At 36.3% G+C, this 27,203-nt stretch overlaps 1 protein-coding gene across 10 annotated transcripts in view; it reads left to right on the forward strand.

The window, feature by feature from the left end:
• Positions 1–27,203, forward strand: part of nrg2a (neuregulin 2a) — a 90,384-nt gene that overhangs the window by 61,540 nt on the left and 1,641 nt on the right. For 3 of the 10 annotated variants that reach the window (XM_052588858.1, XM_052588866.1, XM_052588862.1), the window contains 7 exons: positions 4,436–4,556; positions 14,096–14,154; positions 18,172–18,195; positions 22,549–22,651; positions 23,163–23,298; positions 23,393–23,520; positions 25,173–25,397. In XM_052588858.1, the coding sequence (XP_052444818.1) occupies positions 4,436–4,556; positions 14,096–14,154; positions 18,172–18,195; positions 22,549–22,651; positions 23,163–23,298; positions 23,393–23,520; positions 25,173–25,397 (796 nt within the window). Of the gene's footprint in view, positions 1–4,435; positions 4,557–13,691; positions 13,769–14,095; positions 14,155–18,171; positions 18,196–22,548; positions 22,652–23,162; positions 23,299–23,392; positions 23,521–25,172; positions 25,398–27,203 lie in introns of all 10 variants that reach the window. The other 7 variants (XM_052588865.1, XM_052588867.1, XM_052588860.1 and 4 more) reach the window with 6 other exon arrangements.

The following is a 27,203-nucleotide window of genomic DNA, read 5'->3' on the forward strand; positions in this document are numbered from 1 at the left end:
ACCTCATCTTCCTGGCACATGCTGCCTCGGCAGGTATTTGTTGAGTTTTCCCAGATCTCCAGCAGACAGCTGATGAGAGCCTCAGAAACATGAGGGAATATTGCACAGGCCTGTAGCTGTCAGAGCTCAATTACTGACGGAGGGAGATTTTTGAAGTGTATCACTAGACCAGAGGCATAAACATGACAGACATCAGCAGAATTACCCCACAGGCTGCTGACACGCAAGTCTTCCTGCAGCTTTGGAAGAAACGCTCATTTTAATCTGACTGTCAGAGAGTGCTTGGAAACTTTCTGTTTGGAAAAGTCCAAATTTATGTAAATGCATAAAACAAGGAGTAAATTTAAATGAATAGCATACAGCTGTCCAATTTCAGCTTGTTTTGCATGTGCCGGAGTACTTGCTTGCTTTTACATCATGCACGTCAAAATTCATGAACTGAATATCATCTTAATATAACCAGCTTGCTAGTGCACCCCTGTTCAGCCTCAAGGGGATAAACAGTCAACTGTAAAGAATACAAACGTGCCCACTCATGGAGCTCTAGGGGAGTGTGGACATGTTTTAAAGGCAGAGCTGGATGTTCGAGTCTCTGGATGTGGTCTTTATGAAGCTCTGAGGGCAACTCTCACAGGAACGCTGATTTAATGTCTACGGGCTCCATCTTTCCATCCAAGGTAGCTGAATCTTGTTGTGTCATTAGTGCTCTACTGAGGTAAACAGGCGCTGAGATATGCTAAAATTCTCAGCAGGCATAGAGGGGCGGAGTGGGGGTGGCATGGAACGCGCGCCTCCCAGCAACCATCTGGATCCTGGCCAGCCCGTATCCATGTTGTTGAAAGGAAAGCTATTATAGTTGCATATTACTCTTGTTTACTCTCTTCCACTTGAATGCCACACAACTGAGTGAGTTTTGAAACATAAACATTTGAAAATGCTGTGGGATGGCGGAGTTTTATTTATTTATTTATTTATTTTTTAAATGTGGTATTCAGATAAAAGAAAAGAAAAGAAAGTAAAAAAAAAGTTTTTGGGCAGGACTGTCTGTCTGTTCGGCCAGTGGAAGATTCGCTCTGGAAACCTGTCTTAAAACAGTCAATATTGTTACAATTCTGTTCGAATAGTGTAGAAATTACACATTTTGAAAGGCAAAACTTACAAATAATAAATAAATATGTAAAATTAAAATGTCAGCATTTATTTGTGAGAGACATCTATAATTAAAAACTGATAGATACACTTGTTCGCGAAGTAAACAGATGCAATTACCAAATGTTACTGATTTCCCACACCTGTGCTGTTTTCACCTCATCAAACTTGCATAAGATGTTCTGTAAAATCACTTGAGCAATGGCATGTGTTTGGGGGCGGGGCTGTCTGTCTGTCAATTTTCTTACAGTTCTATTTAATGATGCTAGTGGTGAAATAAACTGCGCGTTTTGTAAAACGAAATAAATGTAAATATAAAACTAATTAAATGTGAATATAAAACTAATTAAATGTGAATATAAAATGTAAAAAATGTATATAAAATTAAAGCAAAAAAGTAATGGGAGAGTTAAAAAAAATGTATAACAAAGACGTCAGCATTTGAGGACGGTTTCCGCAAACTGTAAATAAAAACAAGTGAATAAACTTTGCTCCGTAAACAACTGACGTCCACTCAAGTTAAGCAAGACCACCTCGACCAAATGTTACTGATTTTCCACACCGCCTGCTGTATTCACTTCAACAAACTGGCACGAGATGTTCTGTAAGCTGTCTAGGGTTCAAGAGTCACACAATATGATTATTGCTTATACATAAACACACAACCTGACTAGACATGCACTTTCATGAACGTGAAATCAACAAGAAAGTTCAGAAACTCGCTGTCCCTGAAATTTAAACCTCAACGGTGCTCTGATTCCACTCATGTGATTTGATGTAGTAACATTAGTACCTCTAAATCATGTTTGATATCAGGGAGGGCCCCGATACGCATAGAGTGCACTTCCACATCTGCTAACGTTTCTCTTTTCTTGGCCTGACTACAGCCGGGTGTTCAACACGTGTATGTGTGGGGTTGCCGGGGTCCTACGACGAGCTGCTCTTGGTCGGAAATCTGCAGCTGTGAACTGCAAGATTTTTTTTTCATTTGCAGAGAGAAAGAGAAGAAGACCAAGATGGCAGATTTCCTTCTCAGCCAAATTACTAACCTATGTTGTTTGAGGCCTGAGGCTCTCTTCATTCCAAACCAGACACTATTTAATCATGTCTGAATGCAAATGAAAAAAACAAAAAAGGAAAAAATTTCCATTTATCCATTACGTTTTTCTTCTTTAAGATCTCTTTTATATATCTTTTTATCACTGTTTAAAAATGTGGGGTCAGTTACTTTATTATTTTTTTGAACAAAATGAGTACTTTAATTTTGCAAGGAGGCATAAAATTGATCAAAAGTATCAGTAAAGACTTTTTTACATTGTTAAAAAAAAATCTTATATAAAAAAAATGCTTTCTATTTATCAAAGAATTCTGAAAAATGTACCATGACTTCCATGAAAACACAACTGTTTTCAACTGTGATAAAAAGTACAATACTAAAAATAGAAAAGCATTTCTGTTATTTTAAATTCTAATAATATTTAACTATATTATTTCTTATTGTATATGGTAGGGGTGCTCGGCCGATCGATATGCGTATCTCGTCAGTAAAGCCGGTTTTCTAATCAGCGGTTAATTCCGCGTTGTTAATAGAGAAGATGTGCAAATCCACTTCATTTTCAGCGTTTATTGGCGCATCTTCTCAGTTAACAACGGCTCTGTGTAGTAACAGCTGCTCTATGTGAAATCACCTGATGGAATTAACCGCTGATTAGAGAACCGGCTTTACTGACGAGATGCGCATTAACGATCGGCCGATCGCAATCGGAGCACCCCTAGTATATGGTTATATATGTATATATGTATATATTTTATATGTATTCATGAACACTATTTAAGAAGCATTATGTATCATGGAATAAGAGAGAAGTCTGACACTGAATTGGATCTGTCATTCACAATCAAATTTCAACCTGAAAAAGGAAGTTTTGGTATTATTTGAAATTTTACACAAAGAAATGCTACGTTTTGCTAATTGATTCAACACACTTAACTGACATGTTCATGTGATCTCTCAGAAGAATAAACGTTTGGTTGGTTGTCTGCAGTGGAGTGTTTCAAACATGAATCCAGACTTGAATAAAACGAATATTCCTGGTTGTTTTCAACGTTAGATTGATGTACCATATCTGTGGCATTCTGTCAGTTACCTCAGACCATAATTTCAGGGGCATAAATTGACCTTTTTCACCCTTAATATATATTATATTCTTGAGAAAAAGCTACTTTTGAATGGCTCTCAGTGCAGAAAGATGCTTTTTTGCTCAATGATGGTGCAGTAACCACATCTACCAGCAGGGGCAAAATTGAGTCACGCTAACCAGCAAATCTAATAACATTAGCTTGGATTTGACAATATTTCTTTAACTACATAAATAGCAGTGGGTTTGATGTGGTGTAGCCATGCTGTAAAAATAGCCGGAGGAGTCACATTTGTCTTTTTCATTGTGATTAGCAAGATTAAATAAGCGTGTTCCTTATAAACATTTGCTTTGAACGCCATTGCAGCATGACAAAGATGCTCCACTGTGCGTTGCTAAACAGAAACCATTGCGTGTTTGAAAAAGCATCAGTTGTATGGTGATGACATGAGTGTTTGTAGACATGTTCTGTTTAACAGCGGTGAGAAACAGCATAGGTATGCGCTTAATGTGGCTGTGGGAAGCAGTTTGCCCTGTCAGTCTTCACGTTTCTGCTTTTGATTACAAATTCAATAAACATATTCATACAGCCCATTGTACACCCCTTGAACTGGTACCAAAGGTAAACAAACTGCTGTCAGTATGGCCGTAATGTGATTTCGCCATTTTCTCCAGGCCTCTAATTTTTTTCGTACCCATGAGGAGCAGTATTCCCAAAACATGCTCCGCTAATGCGGCGGGACTACGGATCCATTCCAGACCTGTGAATCAGACGGAGCAGGCAGTGTGGGGGGTGGGTGGGGGTGGTGGGTCTCCAGCGCTCACTGAAATATTTATCTTTGCCTATCGAACGTCTCGAACCTCACAGAGCAGCAAAGATGTACGGAGAGATTTGCGATGAAAACCAAGGAGTCATTGTTCTAGTGAATGACTGTTATTGTAGGGAATGGGACATAAGCTGAAATATGATAAATTATCAGTAACGTGTAATGAATGTTATCTGAGAAGCTGGCATGTGTGTTTTCGGTTCTTGCGCAACCACGTGGCTCTTCTCTTTATTGTTTATCAAGCACTCACTGAAAGCTCTGTCTTTTGTTTGTTGGGTGGCATGCTGATGTCTTAAGATGTTTTGTCTTTGTTTCCTGCAGTAACCACAACGTTATCTCCGGGTTCTGGCCACGCCAGAAGATGCAACGAGTCAGAGAAGGCATACTGCGTGAATGGCGGCGACTGTTACTACATACATGGTATAAATCGGCTATCCTGCAAGTGAGTTTCTCTCCTCAGCCTTTTCTTTTAATTCACTCTTTCTTAAATTATGGGCATTTTGGGTCCTGTGCACATTGGGAAAAAATAAATGGAAAAAAGTCATTAAAAAGCTGTTCAACGGTGTATATACATTCATCAAGGATTTGATTTGATTTGATTTTTGAACTAACAAATTTCGTTTCCATCATGTTCCAAGATAACAACAAAATGTTGGAATAAAAAATGCTGGCTTCTTTATCTAGCTAATTTCAGAGACAGCCTTTTATGGACTTTGAATAAACTCATACATGCATAGTTTAACAAAATTATATTATTATAGGCAAAATTGTTGTTTGTGGAGTAAACGATAGCACTTAAATGCATGTGTGTGTGTGTGTGTGTGTGTGTATGTATGTATGTGTGTATATATATATATATATATATATATATATATATATATATATATATATATATATATATATATATATATATATATATATACACACACACATGCATTTAAGTGGAAACTGGAAAATCATGAGTAAAACAATTGAAATTACAGATTTAAATTTTTGAAATTATATTATACAAATTAAATATTGAAATTATTACAAAAGGCAGCACAAATAAAATATGGATGCATAGTTTTTAATATGACCATCATATATGATTTATTTATTTTTTAAAATCTTTTCATTTGAATAAAAACCAACCCACTGGGACATAACTATGCCCATAATTAAAGAAACAGCAGTATATTCAGTGATGTTCTTCTACAATTTGCCTTCTTTCTGTTCTTCATAATGTTTCTAACTGAGAGATTAGGAACTGCACGCTAAGTGAAGTAAGAATCCCTAGTTCTTGGAGATCCTTGTTTCTTTCCAGCAAAGGCCAAATGGTATCCATCAAGTCACCCATCCTTTTCTACTTAAACCCTCTCTCTCTCTCTTTCTCTCCATCTTTCGCTCTATCTTTGGTCAAGTCCCTCTTGAGTCAGGGCACAGCGGGTTGACTCACTGGTGCAGATGTTGATGAGTGTGATATGACTGTGATGTGCTTGGGTATTCAAAAAAAAAAAACAGGCCTCTCATCCTTATCCGGTGGCCCACGTTTAGCGTGCTGGAGCGATGTGCATCAAACCATTGTGAAATGCCATGTCATGCTGGTTTAGTGCTGGAACAAACATTTACGAGAGTCAGAGGCCTCCCACAAGGTAAATAAGTCAGTTTGCTTACATTTCAATCACAGGGGAAAAGGACACCGATTTACACAGATGCTTTTAAATCAGGGATGCTCAGGACGACTTGTTATGCATTATCAAAACAAGACCAAGCCGATTAAGTAGCTGTGAAAGGGCAAGATAACAAACAAGGATGCACATGGAAACAAGTTTGTGTTTGTGCATTATATGGAGCTATTTATGTGAAGGGGTATTATAGCAATGAAGCGTAAGTTGATGGTTTTCCTTTTCTTAAGGAAACTATTTCAAACCGCATGTTGCACCATGTTACGAGTGCTCCTGCTGGTATTTTCAGCCCCTGTTCCTGAAATCCTGCTCAGCAAGCAAACAGCCAGGACATGGCTGCAACAGCCATTCAATAAGTTGTGCACAAATTGGAAGAAGCAATAACTCAATTGCTGCAGCTAATTCACTCATGGGTGAGGCACAGGTCCAGAAAAGTCGAATAATGCAGTCAAGGCCCGCAGGGAATTGTTGCCCCAAAGCTATCTCATTTCAATATAGGCCAGACATCCATAGGAATTACTCACCAGCTGAACAAGTTCAGCCATACAAGCTACCTCTTATTTATGCCTGCCTATTCTTCTTTGAAATACAAAGTTCCACTCATACACATGGAGCGAGGGAAGAGGTAATAAATGACCCAGGCCATAATTATTTTCTTGTTGGGATGATGATGGGTGGGTGGGGGGGTGGGGTATTTTACGGCCTGCCAAGTTACAGCAGCTCCACATCGGCACCCCTGTCATGTTTACATAAGACTGGGACAGATGACAAAACTGAGGAGGAGAGAGAAATGCCAGAGGAGATTCATGGCCCGCTGCTGAGGGGGCCCTGACTGGTGTCCGGCGCTGCTTTTACAAGGCCCCCAACGCCTTCATGTGCTGAACCTCAAGGACAAGTTCTGATCTGAAGACTGTAGGTTATTGAGTTTAGTGGTCATTTTATTATAATAATATCTTCTCTTGAACAGCATTTGTAAAAAAATAGTATTAATAATATTATCTTTATTGATCAAGAGCATTAGCTAAATTTAAACAAATCATATATCTTTAAACAGATTTTTTTTTTTTTGGCCTGTCCTGCCTCGGAGGTCAACTGTTCAATCAGCAATTAAAATCATACAACAGTGTGTTTATTTTAATATATTATGTTGAACTGATGTTCAGTTTATTGTAGAAAAAGATGTTTTAATTATAAACCAGTTTTACTGAACAGAAACATTTATTTGTGGAATGTTTCAAAATACATCCTCTAAAATATTACATGAAATTTCTTACACTTTTGTAAATATTTTGGTCTCTTTCTACAGCACAATAATAGAACTAAATCACCTGGTTATATTTTACATTTTAGCAAAAAAAGAAAAAGAAAAGGGTTGACTAAATGCTAGTTTTGTTCTGAATTCGCAACCATTTCCAATTCTAGCATAGTTTTTTTTTTATATTTGATCAAATGTTATACTTTTTTTTATATTTATTACAAAAAAATCTGGGTTTAAAACTTTATTTTACATGTCACAGGGCTGCAAAAATGCCAAACCTCATATAAAACCGACGATATAATATTTAGCTTGACCTCCTGAGGTTGATGATCAACAACCTAAGTGCCTCCTTTTCACTGACCATTTGTTGAAAAAAATGAAAACTTCAATTTCTAAGAGCTTCAGGCACTTTTGTGTACTCTGTTTGTGGAAAGCTTTCCAAATATTAGTGCATGAAAACAGCTGCTTCTAAAGTGTTTTTCTTTTCTTTTTTTCCTTTTTTTTATAACAGCAATACTTTTTCTTCAGACCAGATGCATCCTTCTTTATGCAACACAATGAAGATCAAGAGATCGTGCATTACTTCCATGAGAATGTCGTTTAGGCGTGATGTGTGTGTGCTGGATAAACTCTACATTCTTTGATCGATTCGGACAGATTTACAAGCTGCATAGAAGTGGTGCAAAGCCTTCTGGGTCAGAATGGACTCTTCAGCCTCTCATTTTACAGAGTTACAGTGACCTGATCGAGGGCACATGACTTCACATGACTTCACATGACTTACGGCAGCTTTACACCGTGAACTACAGCCTTACAGTAAAGCTTTAAATGATTGACTAAATAGTTAAATAAAGAAATTAGATTAGCAGAATGACAAAGCATGAAAGTTCAGTAAATATAGTGAAAATGCATTTAAGACTTTGGAGGATCTGGGTTAATATTCGTGCGTGATTTGCCGGCGGTGCTGGTTTGATGTGTGTTTTAAACAGGATTAGATGTTATAACAGCAGACTGTGGGAGCTATTTTTAGAGGGGTTTTTTTTGTGTATGTTTGCAGTGCTTTATATCACACAGTATATTGCATTGTGAATGCGAATGGCTGTTGTTGACTTAGAGATATTTTCTACCCAGTCTCTCTCTTAGCAATTGTATCTACTGGTTTAATAGAACATTTTTTGACAGAACATGTGTTGTATATAATGTGCGCAACATTGTTTTAAAAAAGTTTCTCTAGTGAAAATGTTCCTTAAAACAAGATTAATGTACTTGAGAAGCAAAATTGTAACAGTATGTGTCTATTCAAATAATATCTCAACCCATTTGCAAATTTTTATATTATAAAATATTTGCATATTATATATATATATATATATATATATATATATATATATATATATATATATATATATATATATATATATATATATATATATAATATGAACCACGATAAATCGTTGAACAGCACTACCTATTAATTTATGTAATTTTGCTTCTCGAGTAACTTAATGTTGTATAATGGAATAAAGAAATATATAAAAAAAATGCTTGGCTACAAAGATAGCCATGTATTTTCTGGTTGTTTCTGCACTGGCTCATTGCCATGTTGAATCTTCCCAGTGTGGTAATGGTTCAGTTTCAGTGTTGTGCGATATACAGTTTGGCCACCTGGAGCTGGATTCTTGGAACTGGTATCTGTGTTCCTGATGTCTAGGCTTGTTTGGAGTATCATGATGTTTATCTTCTTTAGGTTTACTTCTACAGCCCAGTTCTGGCAAAAATTCACTCTTTCTGTTTCTCGCTCACCGCCTTTGTAGATTTTCATTAAACAGAGTCTATTGGCTCCTGCTGCCAGTAAGAGAAAGAGAGAGAGAGACAGGGAAAGAGAGGGAATGAAAAATGCATGTCCAGAGCTGAGGACGCACTCAGGGGTTGGGAAGGGGGAAAGACTTGGAGGAAACAGACAGCGTATGAAGAAAAGAGAATAATGCAAAGATGCATAAGAAATAAAGCAACTGGGAGAATGGAGCAGGTGTCCATGACTGTAAATATTAATAGATAATTAATACACCAGTCAAAAGTTTGGATATGTCAACTTTCTATTATAAACTTTTTATTTATTGTTAATTATGATTTATCGCTTGAAGACTACAAAATTGGGTTTAAAATTGTGTTAATCAGGGAGCTAAAAATGGAAAACATCTATATGAAATGAACAGAAAATTAAACCCATTATATTTAGTTTGACATCCTGAGGTTGATAATCAATAAGTTTAGATGCTTACTTACATACAGGTGCATCTCAATAAATTAGAATGTCATGGAAAAGTTATTTATTTCAGTAATTCAACTCAAATTGTAAAACTTGTATATTAAATAAACACAATGCACACAGACTGAAGTAGTTTAAGTCTTTGTTTCTTTTCACTGTGATGATTTTGGCTCAAAATGAACAAAACCCCACCAAATCACTATCTGAACAAATTAGAATACTTCACAAGACAAATAAAAAAAAAAAAAGTGAATTGTTAGCCTTCTGGAAAGTATGTTCATTTACTGTACATGTACTCAATACTTGGTAGGGGCTCCTTCTGCTTTAATTACTGCCTCAATTCAGCGTGGCATGGAAGTGATCAGTTTGTGGCACTACTGAGGTGCTATGGAAGCCCAGGTTTCTTTGAAAATGGCCTTCAGCTCATCTGCATTTTTTTGGTCTCTTGTTCCTCATTTTCCTCTTGACAATACCCCATAGATTCTCGATGGGGTTCAGGTCTGGTCAGTTTGCTGGTCAGTCAAGCACTCCAACACCATGGTCATTTAACCAACTTCTGGTGCTTTTGGGAGTGTGGGCAGGTGCAAAATCCTGCTGGAAAAGGAAATCAGCATCTTCAAAAAGCTGGTCAGCAGAAGGAAGCATGAAGTGCTCCAAGATTTCTTGGTAAACAAAAAACACAATGGACCAACACCAGCAGATGACATTACACCCCAAATCATCACAGACTGTGGAAACTTAACACTGGACTTCAAGCAACTTGGGCTATGAGCTTCTCCACCCTTCCTCCAGACTCTAGGACCTTGGTTTCCAAATGAAATACAAAACTTGCTCTCATCTGAAAAGAGGCCTTTGGACCACTGGGCAACAGTCCAGTTCTTCTTCTCCTTAGCCCAGGTAAGATGCCTCTGATATTGTCCGTGATTCAGGAGTGACTTAACAAGAGGAATATGATAACTGTAGCCAAATTCCTTGACACGTCTGTGTGTGGTGGCTCTTGATGCCTTGACCCCAGCCTCAGTCCATTCCTTGTGAAGTTCACTCAAATTGAATCGATTTTGCTTGACAATCCTCATAAGGCTGCGGTTTTCTCGGTTGATTGAGCATCTTTTTCTTCCACACTTTTTCCTCCCACTCAACTTTCGTTTAACATGCTTGGATACAGCACTCTGTGAAATGCCAGCTTATTTGGCAATGAATGTTTGTGGTTTACCCTCCTTGTGAAGGGTGTCAATAATTGTCTTCTGGACAACTGTCAGATCAGATCTTCCTCATGATTGTGTAGCCTAGTGAACCAAACTGAGAGACCATTTTGAAGGCTCAGGAAACCTTTGCAGGTGTTTTGAGTTGATTAGCTGATTGGCATGTCACCATATTCTAATTTGTTGAGAGTGAATTGGTGGGTTTTTGTTAAATGTGAGCATCACAATTAAAAGAACCAAAGACTTAAACTACTTCAGTCTGTGAGCATGAGTTTCACAATTTGAGTTGAATTACTGAAATAAATGAACATCTCCATGACATTCTAATTTGAGATACACCTGTGCTTACTTTTAGTAATGGTTTTATTATTGTTGTTCTAAAATGTGTATAATAATAAACATTTTAATTATTATAGAGCCATTACTAATCCTTATAAATAAAAATATTAATACATATAAATATATTAAGTCAGTGTATCATGTGATGCTTTTTATATCTTCAAAAATAATATATACTTAATAATAATTGATTTAAATAATAATGCTGGGATGCTTTTAAAATGTAAAAAAAAAAAAAAAGAATAGTTTTTGTGAGAAAGTTTGATCTATTTATTTATTATTGATACTAAAGAAAATAATGATATTAATAATAAGTAAAAAATAATTAAGTCAATGCATCCTGTGATGCTTTTTTAAATATTTAAATAATATATAATATATGAAAATTTATATAATATATTATTAATACTAATTCATATAAATGGTAAAGCCAGTTAATCCTGGAATGTTTTAAAATGTTTGAAAATGAATATCACAATATGTCAATAATGATAATTAATACAAATTGTAAATGCAGTTCATAAAATTTTTGTTAAGAAATATAAAGATCACAATTTATTTAAGGTTTTTTGAAGATCATCAAAAAGTCAACATTTTTGATTGGTACATTAATGCTTCGACCAACCTGAAAATGTCATCACGTTACCACATTTCTTCAAGGTAAAGACACAAGGACAAGTTTGAAACCGTATGCTTTCAGCAAACAATGAACACAGAAAGACATAACAAGATCTGTTATGCATTTAGAGAAAGGAATGAATGAAGTTGAGGAGTTGAAACCCCAGAGGTCCTCTCCTGAGAGACACACGTGTGTGCACACGTCGCACCGTCCCTCTGGCGCTCTCCAGCAGGAGAACATTGTTTCCATGACCTCTGACCCCCTCAGTAGCGTACATGTTACTTAAAGTACATCTGCGCTTCAGTGCACCCCAGCTTGCCTTCCCCTAAAGACTACAACAGCTTGCGGTCTCTCATCATCTCTCTGTTATTCCCAGGGTCTCTGTAGTTAACATTGGCGTGTTTAACCGCGTGCCAGGTGGTGACACGGCTCTGTAGCAGCGCAGTGAAGAGGTTACGGCCTGAACCTTGGCTCATTTTACACTCTATAAACTCACCGACTCTTCGTGTGTGTGCTGCATGTATTGTGTCATGCATAATGCCTCCATCCTACTTCAAAAGCCAAGCAGAAGAGCTTTTTGGACTTTTACAGGGGCCCTGTACGTATGTACTGCTTTAAACACAAATCTCACTAAATGTTGTTAGATTTAGGCTTAAAGCAAGAATGAAGCTAGACGTGTGTTCAGAAAACAAAGCTTTACATATATTACACAATTTTGCTTCTTATTTATAATGGTCCTTTTACTGGAGAACTAAATAAACGTGAGCCACGGTTCACTGGCGCCTCTGGTGGTCCAACTTGGAAAGCGCAGGGATACGACGTTCTGCAGAGCTGGTGACAGAAGATAACGCTCGCTCGCTCGCTCTCGCTTTCTGTTTGTCCTGGAAATTGAAGGTGGCCATTCATCAGTGATAGCTGACTAGAGCAGTTACCGCGTTAGAGGAATTAACGCTGTGAAAACATTAGCCCCATATCGCTCATTACGCACTGATGAGCTGTAATTTGTTTACTGGAATGACATAAATAAGCATAATTGGCCAATCAAATCCATGAATGAGAGCCGTGTCATAATCAGGCGACCGTATTAGAGATGTGCTGCTTATAGGCTGAGATACAGCTTCTGCTGTTTGAGTTTGCAGAAAATGTGGTTGCTTCACGCCAGCCTGCATACTGTATAAAATGATGTTCAATCGGTTTGATCTCTTGTTTTTCCAGTTTTTCCAGTTACATAACACTAGGACAACAAGATCAATTTACTTGAGAAGCAAAAATTTGTAAGATGTTTTAATTGTGTAATCATTTTATAAAGAAATTAAATTCATTCATTCTCCTAAAGATTATAACTGAATAAGATAAGTTTGTTATTACTTGGCTATTGTTTGTACTTGACTGTTGACTATTATCCCAGTTTTTTATTTTAAGTGTTTTATCATTATTATTATTATTATTATTATTATTATTATTATCATTATTATTGCTTAAAAAAAGAAAACGCTTGTTTTCAGAGAGTATCTTGGCTAATATATTTCCCCCCTTGCTTTAAGAATAACAGTTTATTAAAATCCCATGTGAAAAATAAGTACCATTCAAAAGATTGGGGTCAGTTTGATTTATTTCTTTTTAAAGAAATTACTACTGTTATTGAGCAATTTAGGACACATTCCTTTTATAAAAGACATTGTTACAAAAAAAAAGTTCTTAAAATAAATACCTTTTTGTTTTTACTTTGTTCATCAAAAATGATCAAGGAACTGCTTTCAGCTTTGATAATAATTCTAAAGGTGTCACCAAATTAGCATATTAGAACGATTTCTGAAGGATCATGTGACACCCCAGGGATCAGCATTTCCTCAGGAATACGTCCTTTTTATATTGTAATAATATTACACGATATTACTGTTTCTGTTGCATTTTTGATCAAATAAATGCAGTTTTGCAGAGGCCCCTTTGAAAAGAAAGAAAGAAACCCTCAAAAATTAAACCTCAAACTGACAAAAAAAAAAAAATCGATCGATCGATCGATTGATATTCAGAAAACAAAACTGGTTCAGAAAATGGTCCTTTTTTATGCTCTTATTGAACAAACATTGGCTGAAGAATAGCAGGTTGCGATTGGAATGATTGTGTGGTTGTGTTTCTGACCTCGCTGTGTATAAAAACCTCTGTGTATGATGTGTTTGGTGAATATCTGTGTGTCATCTGTTCCACCTCTCCTTCCCCCAGATGTCCGGATGGATACTTCGGCCAGCGGTGCTTGCAGACAGAGCCCCTGAAGTTATACATGCCCAAACCTAATAAAAGTATGTTGACTTGAGTTGCACAGCTGCAAACAGAGGACCAGCTGTCACTGGGTTACCACTGTGGTCTCTCCCTTACCTCCTTCCACCTCCCAAGGCTTGCTGGCTTAAGTCTGTCCTGAAATAGACCCAGTGGTGCCTCCAGTGGGATCCTCTGCTTCTGCTGTACATCATTGTGCTGTTGTCCTAATGTTCTCTCTGCTTTCTTTTCCCCCTCTCTCTCTCTTTTGCTTTCACCCTCTCTTCTTTCTCTTGCATCTTTTCTCTCTCTGCTCGACACTCTCTCCCTCTCTCTCTCTTTCGTTCTATGGTTTTGTCTCCTTCTATCAGGTGTCCAAATGACTTTACTGGTGATCGCTGTCAAACCTACGTTATGGCCAGTTTCTACCGTATGTCCATTTCTTCTTCTGTCTGTCAGTCTGTCTGTTTTGTTTGCATGCTGAAACTGAAGATGTGGAATGTGGTTCTGGAATTGTTAATAACATACTTGTTGTTCTAACAAAATCGTTTTTTTTTTTTTTTTTAACAACTAATCAGTTTTATTTGGTCCTTTGTGCTATTCACCCATTGCATCATTGGTTAACTGATTCGACATGATCTCGTAACATGATAAGTGATGCATGTTTTTAAATATGAATGCATGTTCTTTAATAAATTAAAACCGTAGCTTAGTTATAATCATAATGGCAATAATAAAACCCTAATTAAATGCTGCTTCGTACTTTAACAGAAATATAGTTAATGTCAATTTACTAACAATGCTTTAACATGCTTTAGATTGTCAAATAATGTTACAGACATTATTATTACGAATGGTCAGCTTATAATTATTTAAATTAATAAAATGTGCCATAGTGATCACAAAATGGAAATTAATATTTAATTAATAAAATATAATCCCCCAAAAAATGTCCTATTAAGGATGACATTAAATACATATATATTTAATGTCAACCATTTACCAGTTAGTTATCAGTGGCAACTAACCTGAAAATAGTTTTAATATCAGTGATAGTTCCTGTGATTCAAACAGTGGAGCATAGCGATTGCAACACCAAGGTCCTGGGTTCGATTTTCAGGGAACATATGAACTATAAAACCGTGTTCCTTAAATGCAAAAGTCACTTTGCATGACAAGATTTTCTGAATGCATAAATATATGTAAATCATTTTTCTACCAAACTCTATATGTAAAAAGAAATTCTACCGAATCTTAATGTACATGTATTTGAAATGACGTAGTTCTGCGATTTAGTCATTTTTACAGCCTATTTTATTTGATATGATTATAACAACCTCAGTTTTCTGCACATTACATCTCAGCAAAGTAAAAAAAAACAAAAAAAAAACATAAAAAGCATGAAAACACATTTTTGCAAAGAAGCTGTCATTTTTCACCTTGTTTCTTATATCAGTTGTAGTAGTTCGCATACAATACACCGTTCTGTAGTTTCACAAGTGCGTGCGGCGTAAAACAAGCCATTGTTTTTTCTCGCCCAATCCGCCCCTTAATTATGCTGTGAAATGAAACCGCTCCACTTCCCCGAGGTGACACATTTTAACCGTATAAGGCTACAGATCGGCATCTCCGCCGCACATGTCCATCAACCGCAGAATAACACCTAGATTAGAAGGGGAGCACAGGGATCACTACACCTGACAGCTCATGCCTGTGAGCTATTGGCTCCCGCTTGTGTCCACATAGTGTGTATAATCAGGCCTTTGTGCTCTCGACAGCGTTGCTATGCTGCCACTGTTTACATTGAGCTTACACTGAGCTTAATCTCTGCATATATTTATTAGATAATAAAAAGACAGGAGGTAGAACACGAAAAGGACAGAAAAGCATATACAGTGCCATCTGTGGACGGAAAGCATATACAGTTAAAAGATTTCCTCGCCATATAAAATGGAATAATTTATGAGGTGTTATTACAAACTCTCAAAGTGGTGCAAAACAAGAAAAAATATAATATGACACTTGTGCTAAAACCAGTTGTTATGTCATGTCTTGATTTATCAACCTGAGTTGTTACCTATATCAGGACAGCAGATCAAGTCTTTGCATGTGGGGCTTGTTAGCTTTTCCACTGTCAACAGCCAGGCTTCCTTTCCGTATTTTGTAGCATTGTTCATTTTGGGAGGTCTGGAAATGAGTGTCTGTCAACATAAGATGTTGAAACAGTGCAGGTACTGAGGCTTTTAGACCTGAGGAAATGTAAATAGTATAAATGCAGCACAATAGGTGCGTGTAGAAACAAGCAGCTTGAGTGAAAAAAAAAATGGCTTTGGCGCCACGGGTGAAAGAGAGAAATGAAGGCATTCCCCATCTTATTGCATGGTAGGAATATTACAATGCAGAGAAGAACATCTGACAAGATGTCATGCACAACCTGGCTGTAAATCCCAGCGTGCAGGTTCTGCATGAGGACAGAGCTGTCGTCTCCGTGAGAAAGTGATTTTCTGTCACTTTCTGTTCAATGCGCTGTTGAGAGAATTGTAATCACTTGACCAATTAGAGTCATAGTAAAGAGCTAAAACACTAGCTGACCTTCGGCCGGAGCAATGCAACAGCCCAGGGGCTTTTAGACTGCAGGCCATTTCATGTATAAAGAACAGTTTATACTGATTATTTATTTATTTTATTTATTTATTTATTTATTTTTTTTTTTTGGAAAAATGGAAATGAGAAAAGGAGAACTTTTGAAGAATGTCCAAGCTACTTTTTACCATAATAGCATGAATGTGGACATGGGCAGCTGAACTAAAAAAAATATATAGATAATTTATATATGTGTATCACAGTATGAATCATTCTTTATACATGAATGTGTATAGCTTCCTTTATATACATTTTATTAATTAAATGTATTTATTATTAAATAAATGTATTTATTTTGTATACATTATTTATTATGACGTTATCATTTGCACTTACATATTGTTGCTCTTTTGTTAGTTTTGATTGCTTCTATTGTCCTCATTTGGATAAAAGCATCTGCTAAATGACTAAATGTAAATATACAAGACAATTCCCTGCAAAGGAACCATAATATTAGTATTTTCTGGTAACATTTTACAATAGGTTTCATTTTCAAACATTAGTTAAAAGCATTAACTAACATCAACTAACAATATTTTGGATGCATTTATTAACCATTGTTGATGTTTATAATGTCCACGTTCATGTTAGTTCACAGTGCACATTTACCAGAGACGACTTTTAATCTTAAAAATATTTAGATCATAGATATTAACATTACCTAAGATTAATAAATGCCGTAGAAGTTTCATCCATTTATATCTTGTTAACTAATGTAGTTAACAAATGTTCTGTCAGGACCACTATCGTCCAAATGATAGACACTTAGCATACAGTTTGGTCTTGCAGTATGGTTCTGTTTTGTGCAACAAAAAAAATAAAATAAAAAAAGAGCAGCAATAATAAAACAGTGATCATTTCCTGCAGCTAATATGAGTCACGTGAGCTGCCCAGAAAACTGCTTGTCGCTCATTCAAATTATCTAAATATCCTGATGCCTGGGCCCTTTGAGTAAGAATATACTTTGATAGCATTATCAGCTACAGTATACCACCAGTTATAACACTCACAGCTCCGCATTTAAAGCCGATACGACTGTGTTCTCTAGCCAGTCTTGTGTTCTATCTGAAAGCACATAGAAGATAGACGCAAACTTGAGTATAATAATACCTGAATTATTTTGTCTAATCATAATTTTTGTTGCATAGAGCATGTTTTACTAATATAGAGTATAAATAGCATCTTGTCATTAACAATTAACATAAAAATGCACCCAAATGTTTTATGAATAATATCCGCTGTCTGTGTGCCCCACAGGTAAGACACATCAGAGATCTTTTAATTGTGTAATTTAATGACTACTGGAATGTATAATCAATTCACCTGCATTCTTGCTGTTTTGTTTGTAGTATAACAATAATTATATTAATGATAGAGTTGAAATAACTGCCGTGGAATAGCATTAATTAAAGTGTCTAACAGTGACAGTGAATCGAATCTACTAACCTAGCTGCTCGTTTTAAAATCTCAGATCCTAATCCATGCAATAAATACCGAAATAAACTGCTAGTTTGGTGCTGTAGATGCTAGTTTGATGATTTTAATTATAATTCTATCTTATTATATGCAATTATACTCATCTCTTACCCATTAATCCCGGTTTGGTCGTATTTCAGTCGTGCTCTAACCTGCATGATCTAACCACTTATTCTCTTTAGTATCTGCATGATGTGTCCACAATGTGACTTTCATAAGACCCATATGTGTTCCTGTGTATGGTGGGATATCTCTCTCTTAAATCTTGTTTTTCCTCTCTCTCTGTTTTTTTGTTTTGTTCTTCATTATCAACTTTGTGCACTGGCAGAGTCTCTTGGGATTGAATTTATGGGTATGGACCGATCCTTCATTCTGATTTCCAGATTGAACTGTGTAGCTCTCTTTCCATTTCACACAACTCTCTGATGGACTCTAAAGCAAATGAACAAATTGATTAACGAATAAATCTGTCAATCAGCTGTTGCTCTGTATAGTAGCCTCTCTTTCCAAGAGTCAGCATGGGAATCATTATCTGCAGCCCTCGTCCCGTCACAATGGGGTGTTAAGGCTTTGTTCAGACAGGCAGAAAGAATCGGATCCGACTCAAATCCGTTTCGGGCAAAAAACAACAACTTGAAATCCGATGTTTATAAGCACCCATATGAGGTCTAAATGTCTGATTAAAATCTGTTTTTTTGGAATGTGTTTTAGTCTGAATGATCATATCAGATTTCAAATGTTTTTATTTGAGTTTTATTTTGATCTGTCATTCAGTAACATGACTCATATGTAACATCATACAAACTGCGCAATACTCACTGGAGATTGAAAAAATTCAAAATAATATATATTTAAAATTTATATGGATTTTTCCGACTTTAATAAAGGTAATATTAAAATTAGTTTTAATTCAGAAATGAAAAGGATGCTTAATATAAAAAATTATTTATTATAAATATTGCATTATATATTTTTTTTAATCAATTAATTAATTCCAACAAAAAGAATGTCATATTATATTGCCCCTTTTAAAAATGCTGTATAAAAACATTTGTTCTGGCAAACGATTAATCGAGATTAATCACATCCAAAATAAAAGCTTTTGTTTACATTATATATTTATATGTACTGTGTATATTTATTATGTATAAATAAATACACACAAATACAGTATATATTTTGAAAATATTTACTTTTATATTTATAGATTTATATATTCATATTCTTATATTTTATACTATTTAATATATTTAATATGCTGTTTATATATATATACATACATGCATACATGTGTTTGTACTTATATATACATAACAAATATACACAGTATACAGACATATTATGCAAACAAAAATGTGTATTTTGGATGCGATTAATTGCGATTTTTAAAACCGCACTAAAAAAAATCGTCCTTTTGTAGCCATTTTACAATCCCACAAGCAGTCTTTTACCCCAAAATCCATAGAATAGCCTGTATATACACCATATACTCACATAATATACTCAAAATGTCCAAAAGATAAGTTTTGACAACTGAATTGCACTTGTGTGCAGTGTTAACAGTCGGCTCACTGTTTTACCTATTTAAAATTACCCATCAATTTTAATGCAGCCCTAAAAATGTTGCTAGAAACAGTTTTAATGTGAGCGTTTAGCAACTTGCGTAGTTAGTTCAAGTTTTACGTAGGACTTTTGACAACCATATATTTTGTTGAATTGGTTGGAACGACATAAAGAGTCAGCAAATGAGTCAGTATTTTGTCATCAACATGAAGATGTACACAGATTTCTTCAAGTGTATGCAGCTTGCCGCAGGCTCTTAAGGAGTTAGCATTATACGGGGGTGATTTGTATAAACCTCCGTCGGTTTTACACACCGACCTGGTGTTTACTGAACGGTAAACATAACAAGTGTGTGGCTTCAAGTGAATTTATGTGCACTGGAGTTGTACAAACATTCGATCTAATTATGTTTTACCTGGAAAGCCTTCGATCACGTTGATAAAACGTGTTCATTTTCCCCTACACATGCACTTTTAGGATTTAGCCCCTTTATTGTATTTGGACATTTTTAAAAGGATGCAATATAATTTTATTTTAAACCAGAAATAAGATAAAATGTGGTTGGAAAAAATAAACTAAATTGTACACTTTTGTCATTTTAGATAAAGGTAAATACAGTAGGTAACAAAAAAAAACAAAAAAAACAATAACAATTGTTCATAATACTGTACATAGTTTTCTTCCTCGAGATTTGTTGATATTTTTACTAGAAAACAACAACAAAAAATAATTTTTGGCATTAGGGATTGTACAGCTGTATTTACAAAGCGTTTACATAAAATCTGATCATGACCAGCTGTAACTTCTCCAGATGGTCTTTTATTGTACAGTACAGTCATGGTGCTTTGCTTTCAATGCAGTGTGGATGAGTGCTGCAGATAAAAGTTCCCCTTTCTTTCCTCTTTCCACAAAATAGTTCCTTTACTTTCATTGTCTCAAGTTTTTCTCTCTGTTCCATCTGCCCGCTTTCCTGTTGTCTTTGCTGACTTATTTTTCAAATCTATCCTTGCACGCTACTTTCCATTGTTCTGCTTCACCGATGCGATTTCTGCAGCTGTATTTGATAATGGTTCAAATTGAACGGAGTTTTTGTTTTCTGTTCTTAATTTTACTGGGCTTGAACAAACTGAATCCTAGTGCCCTGGCATGCCAAACTGCATCAGTCTAATAATTAGGTTGTTTATATGACCTCTCCCAATCGTCTGTTCTTTGCTTACAAAAACAGCCTCTGTTTTCCCTTGAAAATGATCCATTTTACGGCATGTGTAAACTAGGCTCTCTATGAAGTCACGTTGTGTGCTTAAAGCACATACTCAGCTCCGTTCCTACCAGCACAGATGAGGCCCTTCAGAAATAATGTTCTCCTCCTCGCTCTGTACTACCGAGCAAACGACAGCTGGATAATTTCATTATTGATTATAAAATATTTCTCCCCTAACTAGCCCCTATCCCTCTCGGATTCACATTCTCTTCCTTTTAGAAGGTCTCTGAGACCAAACCAAGGCTCATTTCCAAGGAAAAATCAGAAGGCTGGAAGTAGTCTGTGGTTTAATATAAAAAAAATAAATAAAAACTTTGCTTTTGAATTGTACCCAGTATTAAATTTGTGTTAAAGGAATATTCCGGGTTTAAACAGGTTATACTCAATCTACAGCACGAGTGGCAAAAGTTTTCTTTAAATAAGCAATACTCGATGTTACAGTGAAGCTTTATAAAAGCACTTACATTGATTCTTTTGTTAACATATGTATTCTTTGTGCTGAAAAACTTTTTTACGGTTGGGTTAAGCTTTGTTGCATAATGTTACGTTACCACAAAAATGGATTCATACCTTGTTTTCCTTAAAAACGCAGTGCAACACTGTAAATATGGGAAAATTTTGAAGGATTTGAAAGCAGATATGTACTTATAGTTGAAAATGTTATAGAATTATTTAAACTATAAACTTTTGAATCTATTAACCGTGTTAATATTTTTAGTCATTTTAAGCTTTTAAAGTAGAAAAAAAAAACTTTACAAATAAATGGTTAGTAAGGTTTTTTTTTTTTTTTTGTTTTTTTTTTTTTTTACTTAAAATAATATTAACAAGAATAATGTTAATGTCTTATAACTATGCAAATTGGCACATTCACTTCCATTGTAAGAGCCTCAACTTAAACTGGATTTTTACTTCTTTTTTTTTTTTTGTCTTTTTAAAGAAGGAAAATAAAAAGTCCAATTTATTTATTTATTTTGTACTCTGTAAAAAATAATTTAAAGTTTTTTATTTATTTATTTATTTAAATTAAATTAAATTTAATTTAATTTAATTTAATTTAATTTAATTTATTAAATTTAAAAAAAATTGGGTAGTCGATATACCACAAATGCTGACAAATGAGCTCAATTTGACCAACTGCACCCAGGATATTCCTTTTTCTGTGCATCCATGATTTTGTTCGTTATGAATATGCCTACATTAAAAAAAAATATATATATATATATATATATATATATATATATATATATATATATATATATATATATATATATATATATATATATATATATTACTGACCAAGCCAAAGGAGCACCCTGATGATTGTTTCTGTGCCTCCATGTAATCGCTTCTTAAACCAATTTGTCCCAAACATTTATCCACATTACAATTGTCCTCTTGATATGCTGTTTGATCTTGTAAATTGAGCTGAATTGTGACGCCCCCCGGTGGAGGAAAGCATCCATGGACTCACAGAAATCACCAGCGCCTTTCGGGAAATGGTTCAGACTGACCGATTCCCTCACGTCCACGATAGTGAAGTGTGTTGTTCCTCACGCAAGCGCTTTCCACTGCTGAGCTGGTCCGTTAGAGCCCTGAACTTCCTATCTCCCGATTAATCCTCATATCCATGCAGTCAATGAGAGCGTACCAGATCTGAGTCATGCTGAATACACCCGATAGAAAGAACATGCTCATCTGAGCCGTACGTGATATCTCTCAGATTTCATCATGAGATGACATGAAGAAGGATCGGCGCAGCAGTGGGAACTGTTTACGAGAGTTGAGAAGCAGTTTTAGTTGCAGATGAGGCTGATAATTGTTGTGTGTGTGTGTGTGTGTGTGTGTGTGTGTGTGTGTGTGTGTGTGTGTGGTGATGTGCAGAGGCAGAAGAGCTCTATCAGAAGAGAGTCCTGACAATCACCGGCATCTGTGTGGCTCTTTTGGTGGTGGGCATAGTCTGTGTGGTGGCCTACTGCAAAACCAAGTAAGTATAAGGCACAACGGCAGTGATATTGCTTCTAATGATAACATATTACTGTAATATCATGTTTATTTGTGCCTCAGGTTATTTTTTGTCTGGCTTCAATTGTAGAACTAATTCCTATCAAACTTGAAATCGCATATTATGAATATTAATGAACTTTTAAAAGTACACACAGGTTCATAATGGGTTTTTTTATGTTGTTTTTTAGGGTTTATCAAGGCTGCATTCATAAAGTAATTGTGAAATATTATTTAAAAAAATATAAAAAATGTTTTCTATTTGAGTATACAGTATATTAAAATAAAATAGCAAGTTTCCCCCACACAGTTTGTATTTACTGTATATCTACTGGTCATAATACAGTAAATAACCAAACTGAATGTTACATTTTATTTAGCTTTTCATTTAGCTGTAACTAACGGTAGAACGCGGTAGAAAGACTTTTTCAAATGTGACGTGGTGATTGTGACTCTGGGCCGGTGTCTGAGAGAGTGTCACTGCCTCACTGTAGCCTCCCCCCCAGGAAACAGAGGAAGAAGATGCACAATCATCTGAGGCAGAACATTTACGTGGATCATCCCAACCGCAACCTGGCCAACGGACCCAATCACCCAGGACCCGGTCCTGAGGAGATACCCATGGTCGATGTACGTCCCTCTTCTTAAGAAATGGAATTTGTTGTGATGCATTGTCTTCTGTCAGTAACCGAATGGCTTTTTTTTTCTTTTTCCCCAATTGTAGTATATCTCCAAAAATGTCCCGGCGACTGAGCGCGTCATTAGACACGGAGCGGAGGCACCTTTTCCTGGCAGCCGGCAGTCTTCCAGATCCCACAACTCCTCCACCCGAGCTCATTCCTCCACTCACAGGTACATTCCTGACAGCGTGGCATGTTTGACCACAAATGAGCAGAGGATATGTGTGTGTAGACTCATCAAGAACCAGGGGTCATGCTCTAGCTGCCCCCCTACAAGAGTCATACGTCTGTTTTCATCTCATTCAGCATTCTTTCCCTTCCACTGTCCCGCTGGAATCCGAGTCAGCAGCCATGATTCATTCCTTTCAGAATCAAGCCACAGGTGTGAGTGAGTGAGTGAGTGAGTGAGTGAGTGCTGAGAAACTCAAGAGGTTATACACCATGATCACCTCGCAGGCCTCCGGCTTCACGCTTCTCACTCAAACTGATTCTTACACACATATGGGTTAAACCAGTGCTTCTCAGTTTGTTCTGTCATGACTCCTTTGTAACAGGAGCAAACTTTGTACATCCTTAACACTTCCACTGTAATCAAACAACCCCATTGTTGGCTAATTTTGTTAGCAAGTGTAGTACTTGTTGAATAATGGGGAAGTATTCGGCAGATTGTGATTTTTCATACCGTGAAGTTATGGAAACTTATTATAGATCTACACTTAATGACTTAGCAAAGTAAATTAAATAGTAAGTTAATAGTAAATTAAAGGATTTAAATTTTTTACTATACGAGTCCCTTGGAGTGTTGCATCTTATCAGTTTGAGATTCACCTCCAAATATCCAAAGAGCACCGGTGATCGCGTGAAGAGACCATTGCAGCATTCTTGGCCTCTGTCGTTTTTAGTTATGGTTTTATGGAAATTATTTTTTTTTATCTGTCAGTAAAAAAAAAAAAAAAGAACTACTACATTTTAAAAGTTTTCACTGTTGTGAATAATGAATTGCCTGTAAGTAATAAAAAAAAAAAAACATTTCTTGCTAGTGGACCTTAATTATGATTAAGATCGTGGATAAAATATAAAAAATACATATACATAATTCAATTTAAAGATAAATCTAATGGATAGTTAACTCAGAAATCAAACTTTTGCCATAATTTATTTACCGTCATGCCGCGTTTTTTATCGCTTCTAAGAACTAAAACGGTATAACTTTTGTTAATTGAAATAAAGCTGAAATTAAATAAAATATTAGAAGAAAACCTTAAACCAATCTAAAATGAGAAATATTGCCTTGACAATTGACTGAAATTACAGTTACTAAAAGAAAGGTACTAAAACTGCTTTCTCAAAAAACAAAAAACAAAATAAAAATTTACTAATACTTAATATATATATATCCATTCTTTTTAGTTACATTGTTCGGCCCAGGTCCATTATGTTTTTAAGTTCAAAACAAATGCAAAAATTTAAATGCATTTATAAAATGAATAAATAGTACTAAAATAACGCTGGCCTCATTGTGATACAATTATCTGTGGAACACAAACTGAGATGGATGAGACATGAGTGGATTGCGACCAACTGTCCAGTTTCTAAAATCACATAAAAGTAGTCCATATGACTCCATATGCTCTATATTCTTGTGAAATCATGCTCTTGTTTGAAGCCAAAGGAAATGAAAGAAATCTAAGAACCTGGGAAGCCTCCCGTCCCCCTACACTTTGAGAACCACTGGGTTAAGCATCTTGTGCACTTTTGCTATCCTGCTTTCTTTCTTTCCTTCCCTTTTCTTTCATTCTCTTTCTTTCTTTCTGTCTTTCTCAGACACGAAGGGAGAACGTGGAGTCTGGAGCGAACAGACAGCGTCCTCTCCGACTGTCCTTCCGGCATGATGTCGTCCTCAGTGGGGACCAGTAAATGCAACAGTCCTGCGTGCATGGAGGCGCGGGCCAGGCGTGCCGCACACTGTGGCTTTACTGAGCCCCACCGGCCGGCCCTGCAGTACGGCGACTCTTTTGACTCGCTTGGGGACTCTCCGCATAGCGACAGGTGCGCAGGAGCGCCCCCTCTCTGCAGCCATGGCACTGAGAACTATTTTAGTGTGTGCAGCAAGACTCCTCTCCGCTTCACTGCACAGTCTCTTTTACCCCTGGGGACTGGCATGGGTGGCATGAAAGATTCAATAGCAGATATTCACAGCACGTACCATTACAGGAAGGGTTGAGGGTGCTCCAACCCCTCTAATTAATAGTGTTCCTGTAGCTCAATTGGTAGAGCATTGTGCTATCAAGCGCAAGGTTGGTCATTCGATTTCCCGGGAACACAACATAGGTAAAAAATTATAGCCTGAATGCACTGTAAGTTGCTTTGGATAAAGCTTCTGCTAAATGCATATATTTGATTTAAAATTGTAATTAAAACCTTAACCCCAAAGACAATTTAACAGCCCATGCAACACATATATAGCAATATATATATATATATATAGTTACATGTACTATGTCAGCATAAGAAATAAGAAAGCTGACCCCTCAAAAGTCATTGTATAAATTGTACACTGCATACTGTGAAGAATATAACCATAAAACTCATTGCGTAAATCGTGCAGATGCTCTGGCCCAGCTGTCAGAGAGGGAGTCGGGGTCAAGCAAAGCTTCGCTGCTCCAGATACACAGTATTTGTATCAAGGCAGAGAGATTCTAGCCCATGGCCAGCTGTATTTACAGTTATCTCTCGCCTGCGAAACGCCCACGCCACCATGCAGGGGCCAAAACGGGAGAATTTATACCGTGAGGGGTTCATTAAGTCAACAAGAGCAGAACAACACGTTATCTCAGGGGTGAAACAGGTCTCTGGTGTTCTGCCCTGTCTCTACCTTCTCTCCTGCTCTGCAGCTGGCTGAGCTGTTGTGCATACGGCTATCTGCCCTCAGGCTTTGCAAATCTGTGACAGAGCAGCCGGTGTTAATTTATCTGCTCCAGTTTGTCTGTGGCCTCCTCTCTCAGGGCACACTCACTTTAACTCACACAGCACAGGCCAAAGGAACAAGCACACATAGAGAGGGGTTTTTTTTCTGTCAAAGGCATCAAGGAAAATTACCCTCATACATGATTAAGTGCAGCATGATTAACGCTAATGGAAGGGAACTCGTAAGGCAAGCGTTGTCATCCATCTGGTAGCATGCTGCAGTAACGATGCTAAGCCAAGACTGGGAGGTTTGACGTGGCCTCATTTGTTCCTGTAGTGTGTACGTCTGCTGTCGTTTGCTATTGAGCTTTCTGCCGCCATGTCTTAGTGCACATACTATCCTTTTTCTAGTGCCATAGCAAGGTGGGCGCAAACTGATACAGTACTGTAAAAGTACAAGGCAGGAACACTGCATACGGACAGCAGACACAGAACAGGGATCCCACACCTTTAGACCAGTTGATATTCATTAATTATCCATGATGCAGTAAGGATTTTAACAGAATTTTTGTATAACTAAAATATACTCAAAGGATTTTCTTGACTTTTCCAGGCTTAAAATTCCAGGTTCTCCATGAATGGGGTACTTGAGGAAGAGGTTCTCAAGCTTGAGGTCACCCATGTGTGGTCAGAAGCACAAAAAATAATGTATTGTATTTATTTAATTTTTTTAGCACGTTTATTTTAAAAGCTTTTTATTTTCAGCTTAATATATGAAATATTACTTTATATTATTTAAAATGTATAATATATTCTGTATATTAACATTACCATAGAAATTCATATATTTATTCAACAAAGATGCATTATTGTGAACAAAAGTGTAAGTACAGACGTTAAACATTTTTCTAAAAAAAATAATAATAATAATAATAATTTATATATATA

The sequence above is a fragment of the Carassius gibelio genome, chromosome B21, assembly GCF_023724105.1.
Source record: "Carassius gibelio isolate Cgi1373 ecotype wild population from Czech Republic chromosome B21, carGib1.2-hapl.c, whole genome shotgun sequence".
NCBI lineage: Eukaryota > Metazoa > Chordata > Actinopteri > Cypriniformes > Cyprinidae > Carassius > Carassius gibelio.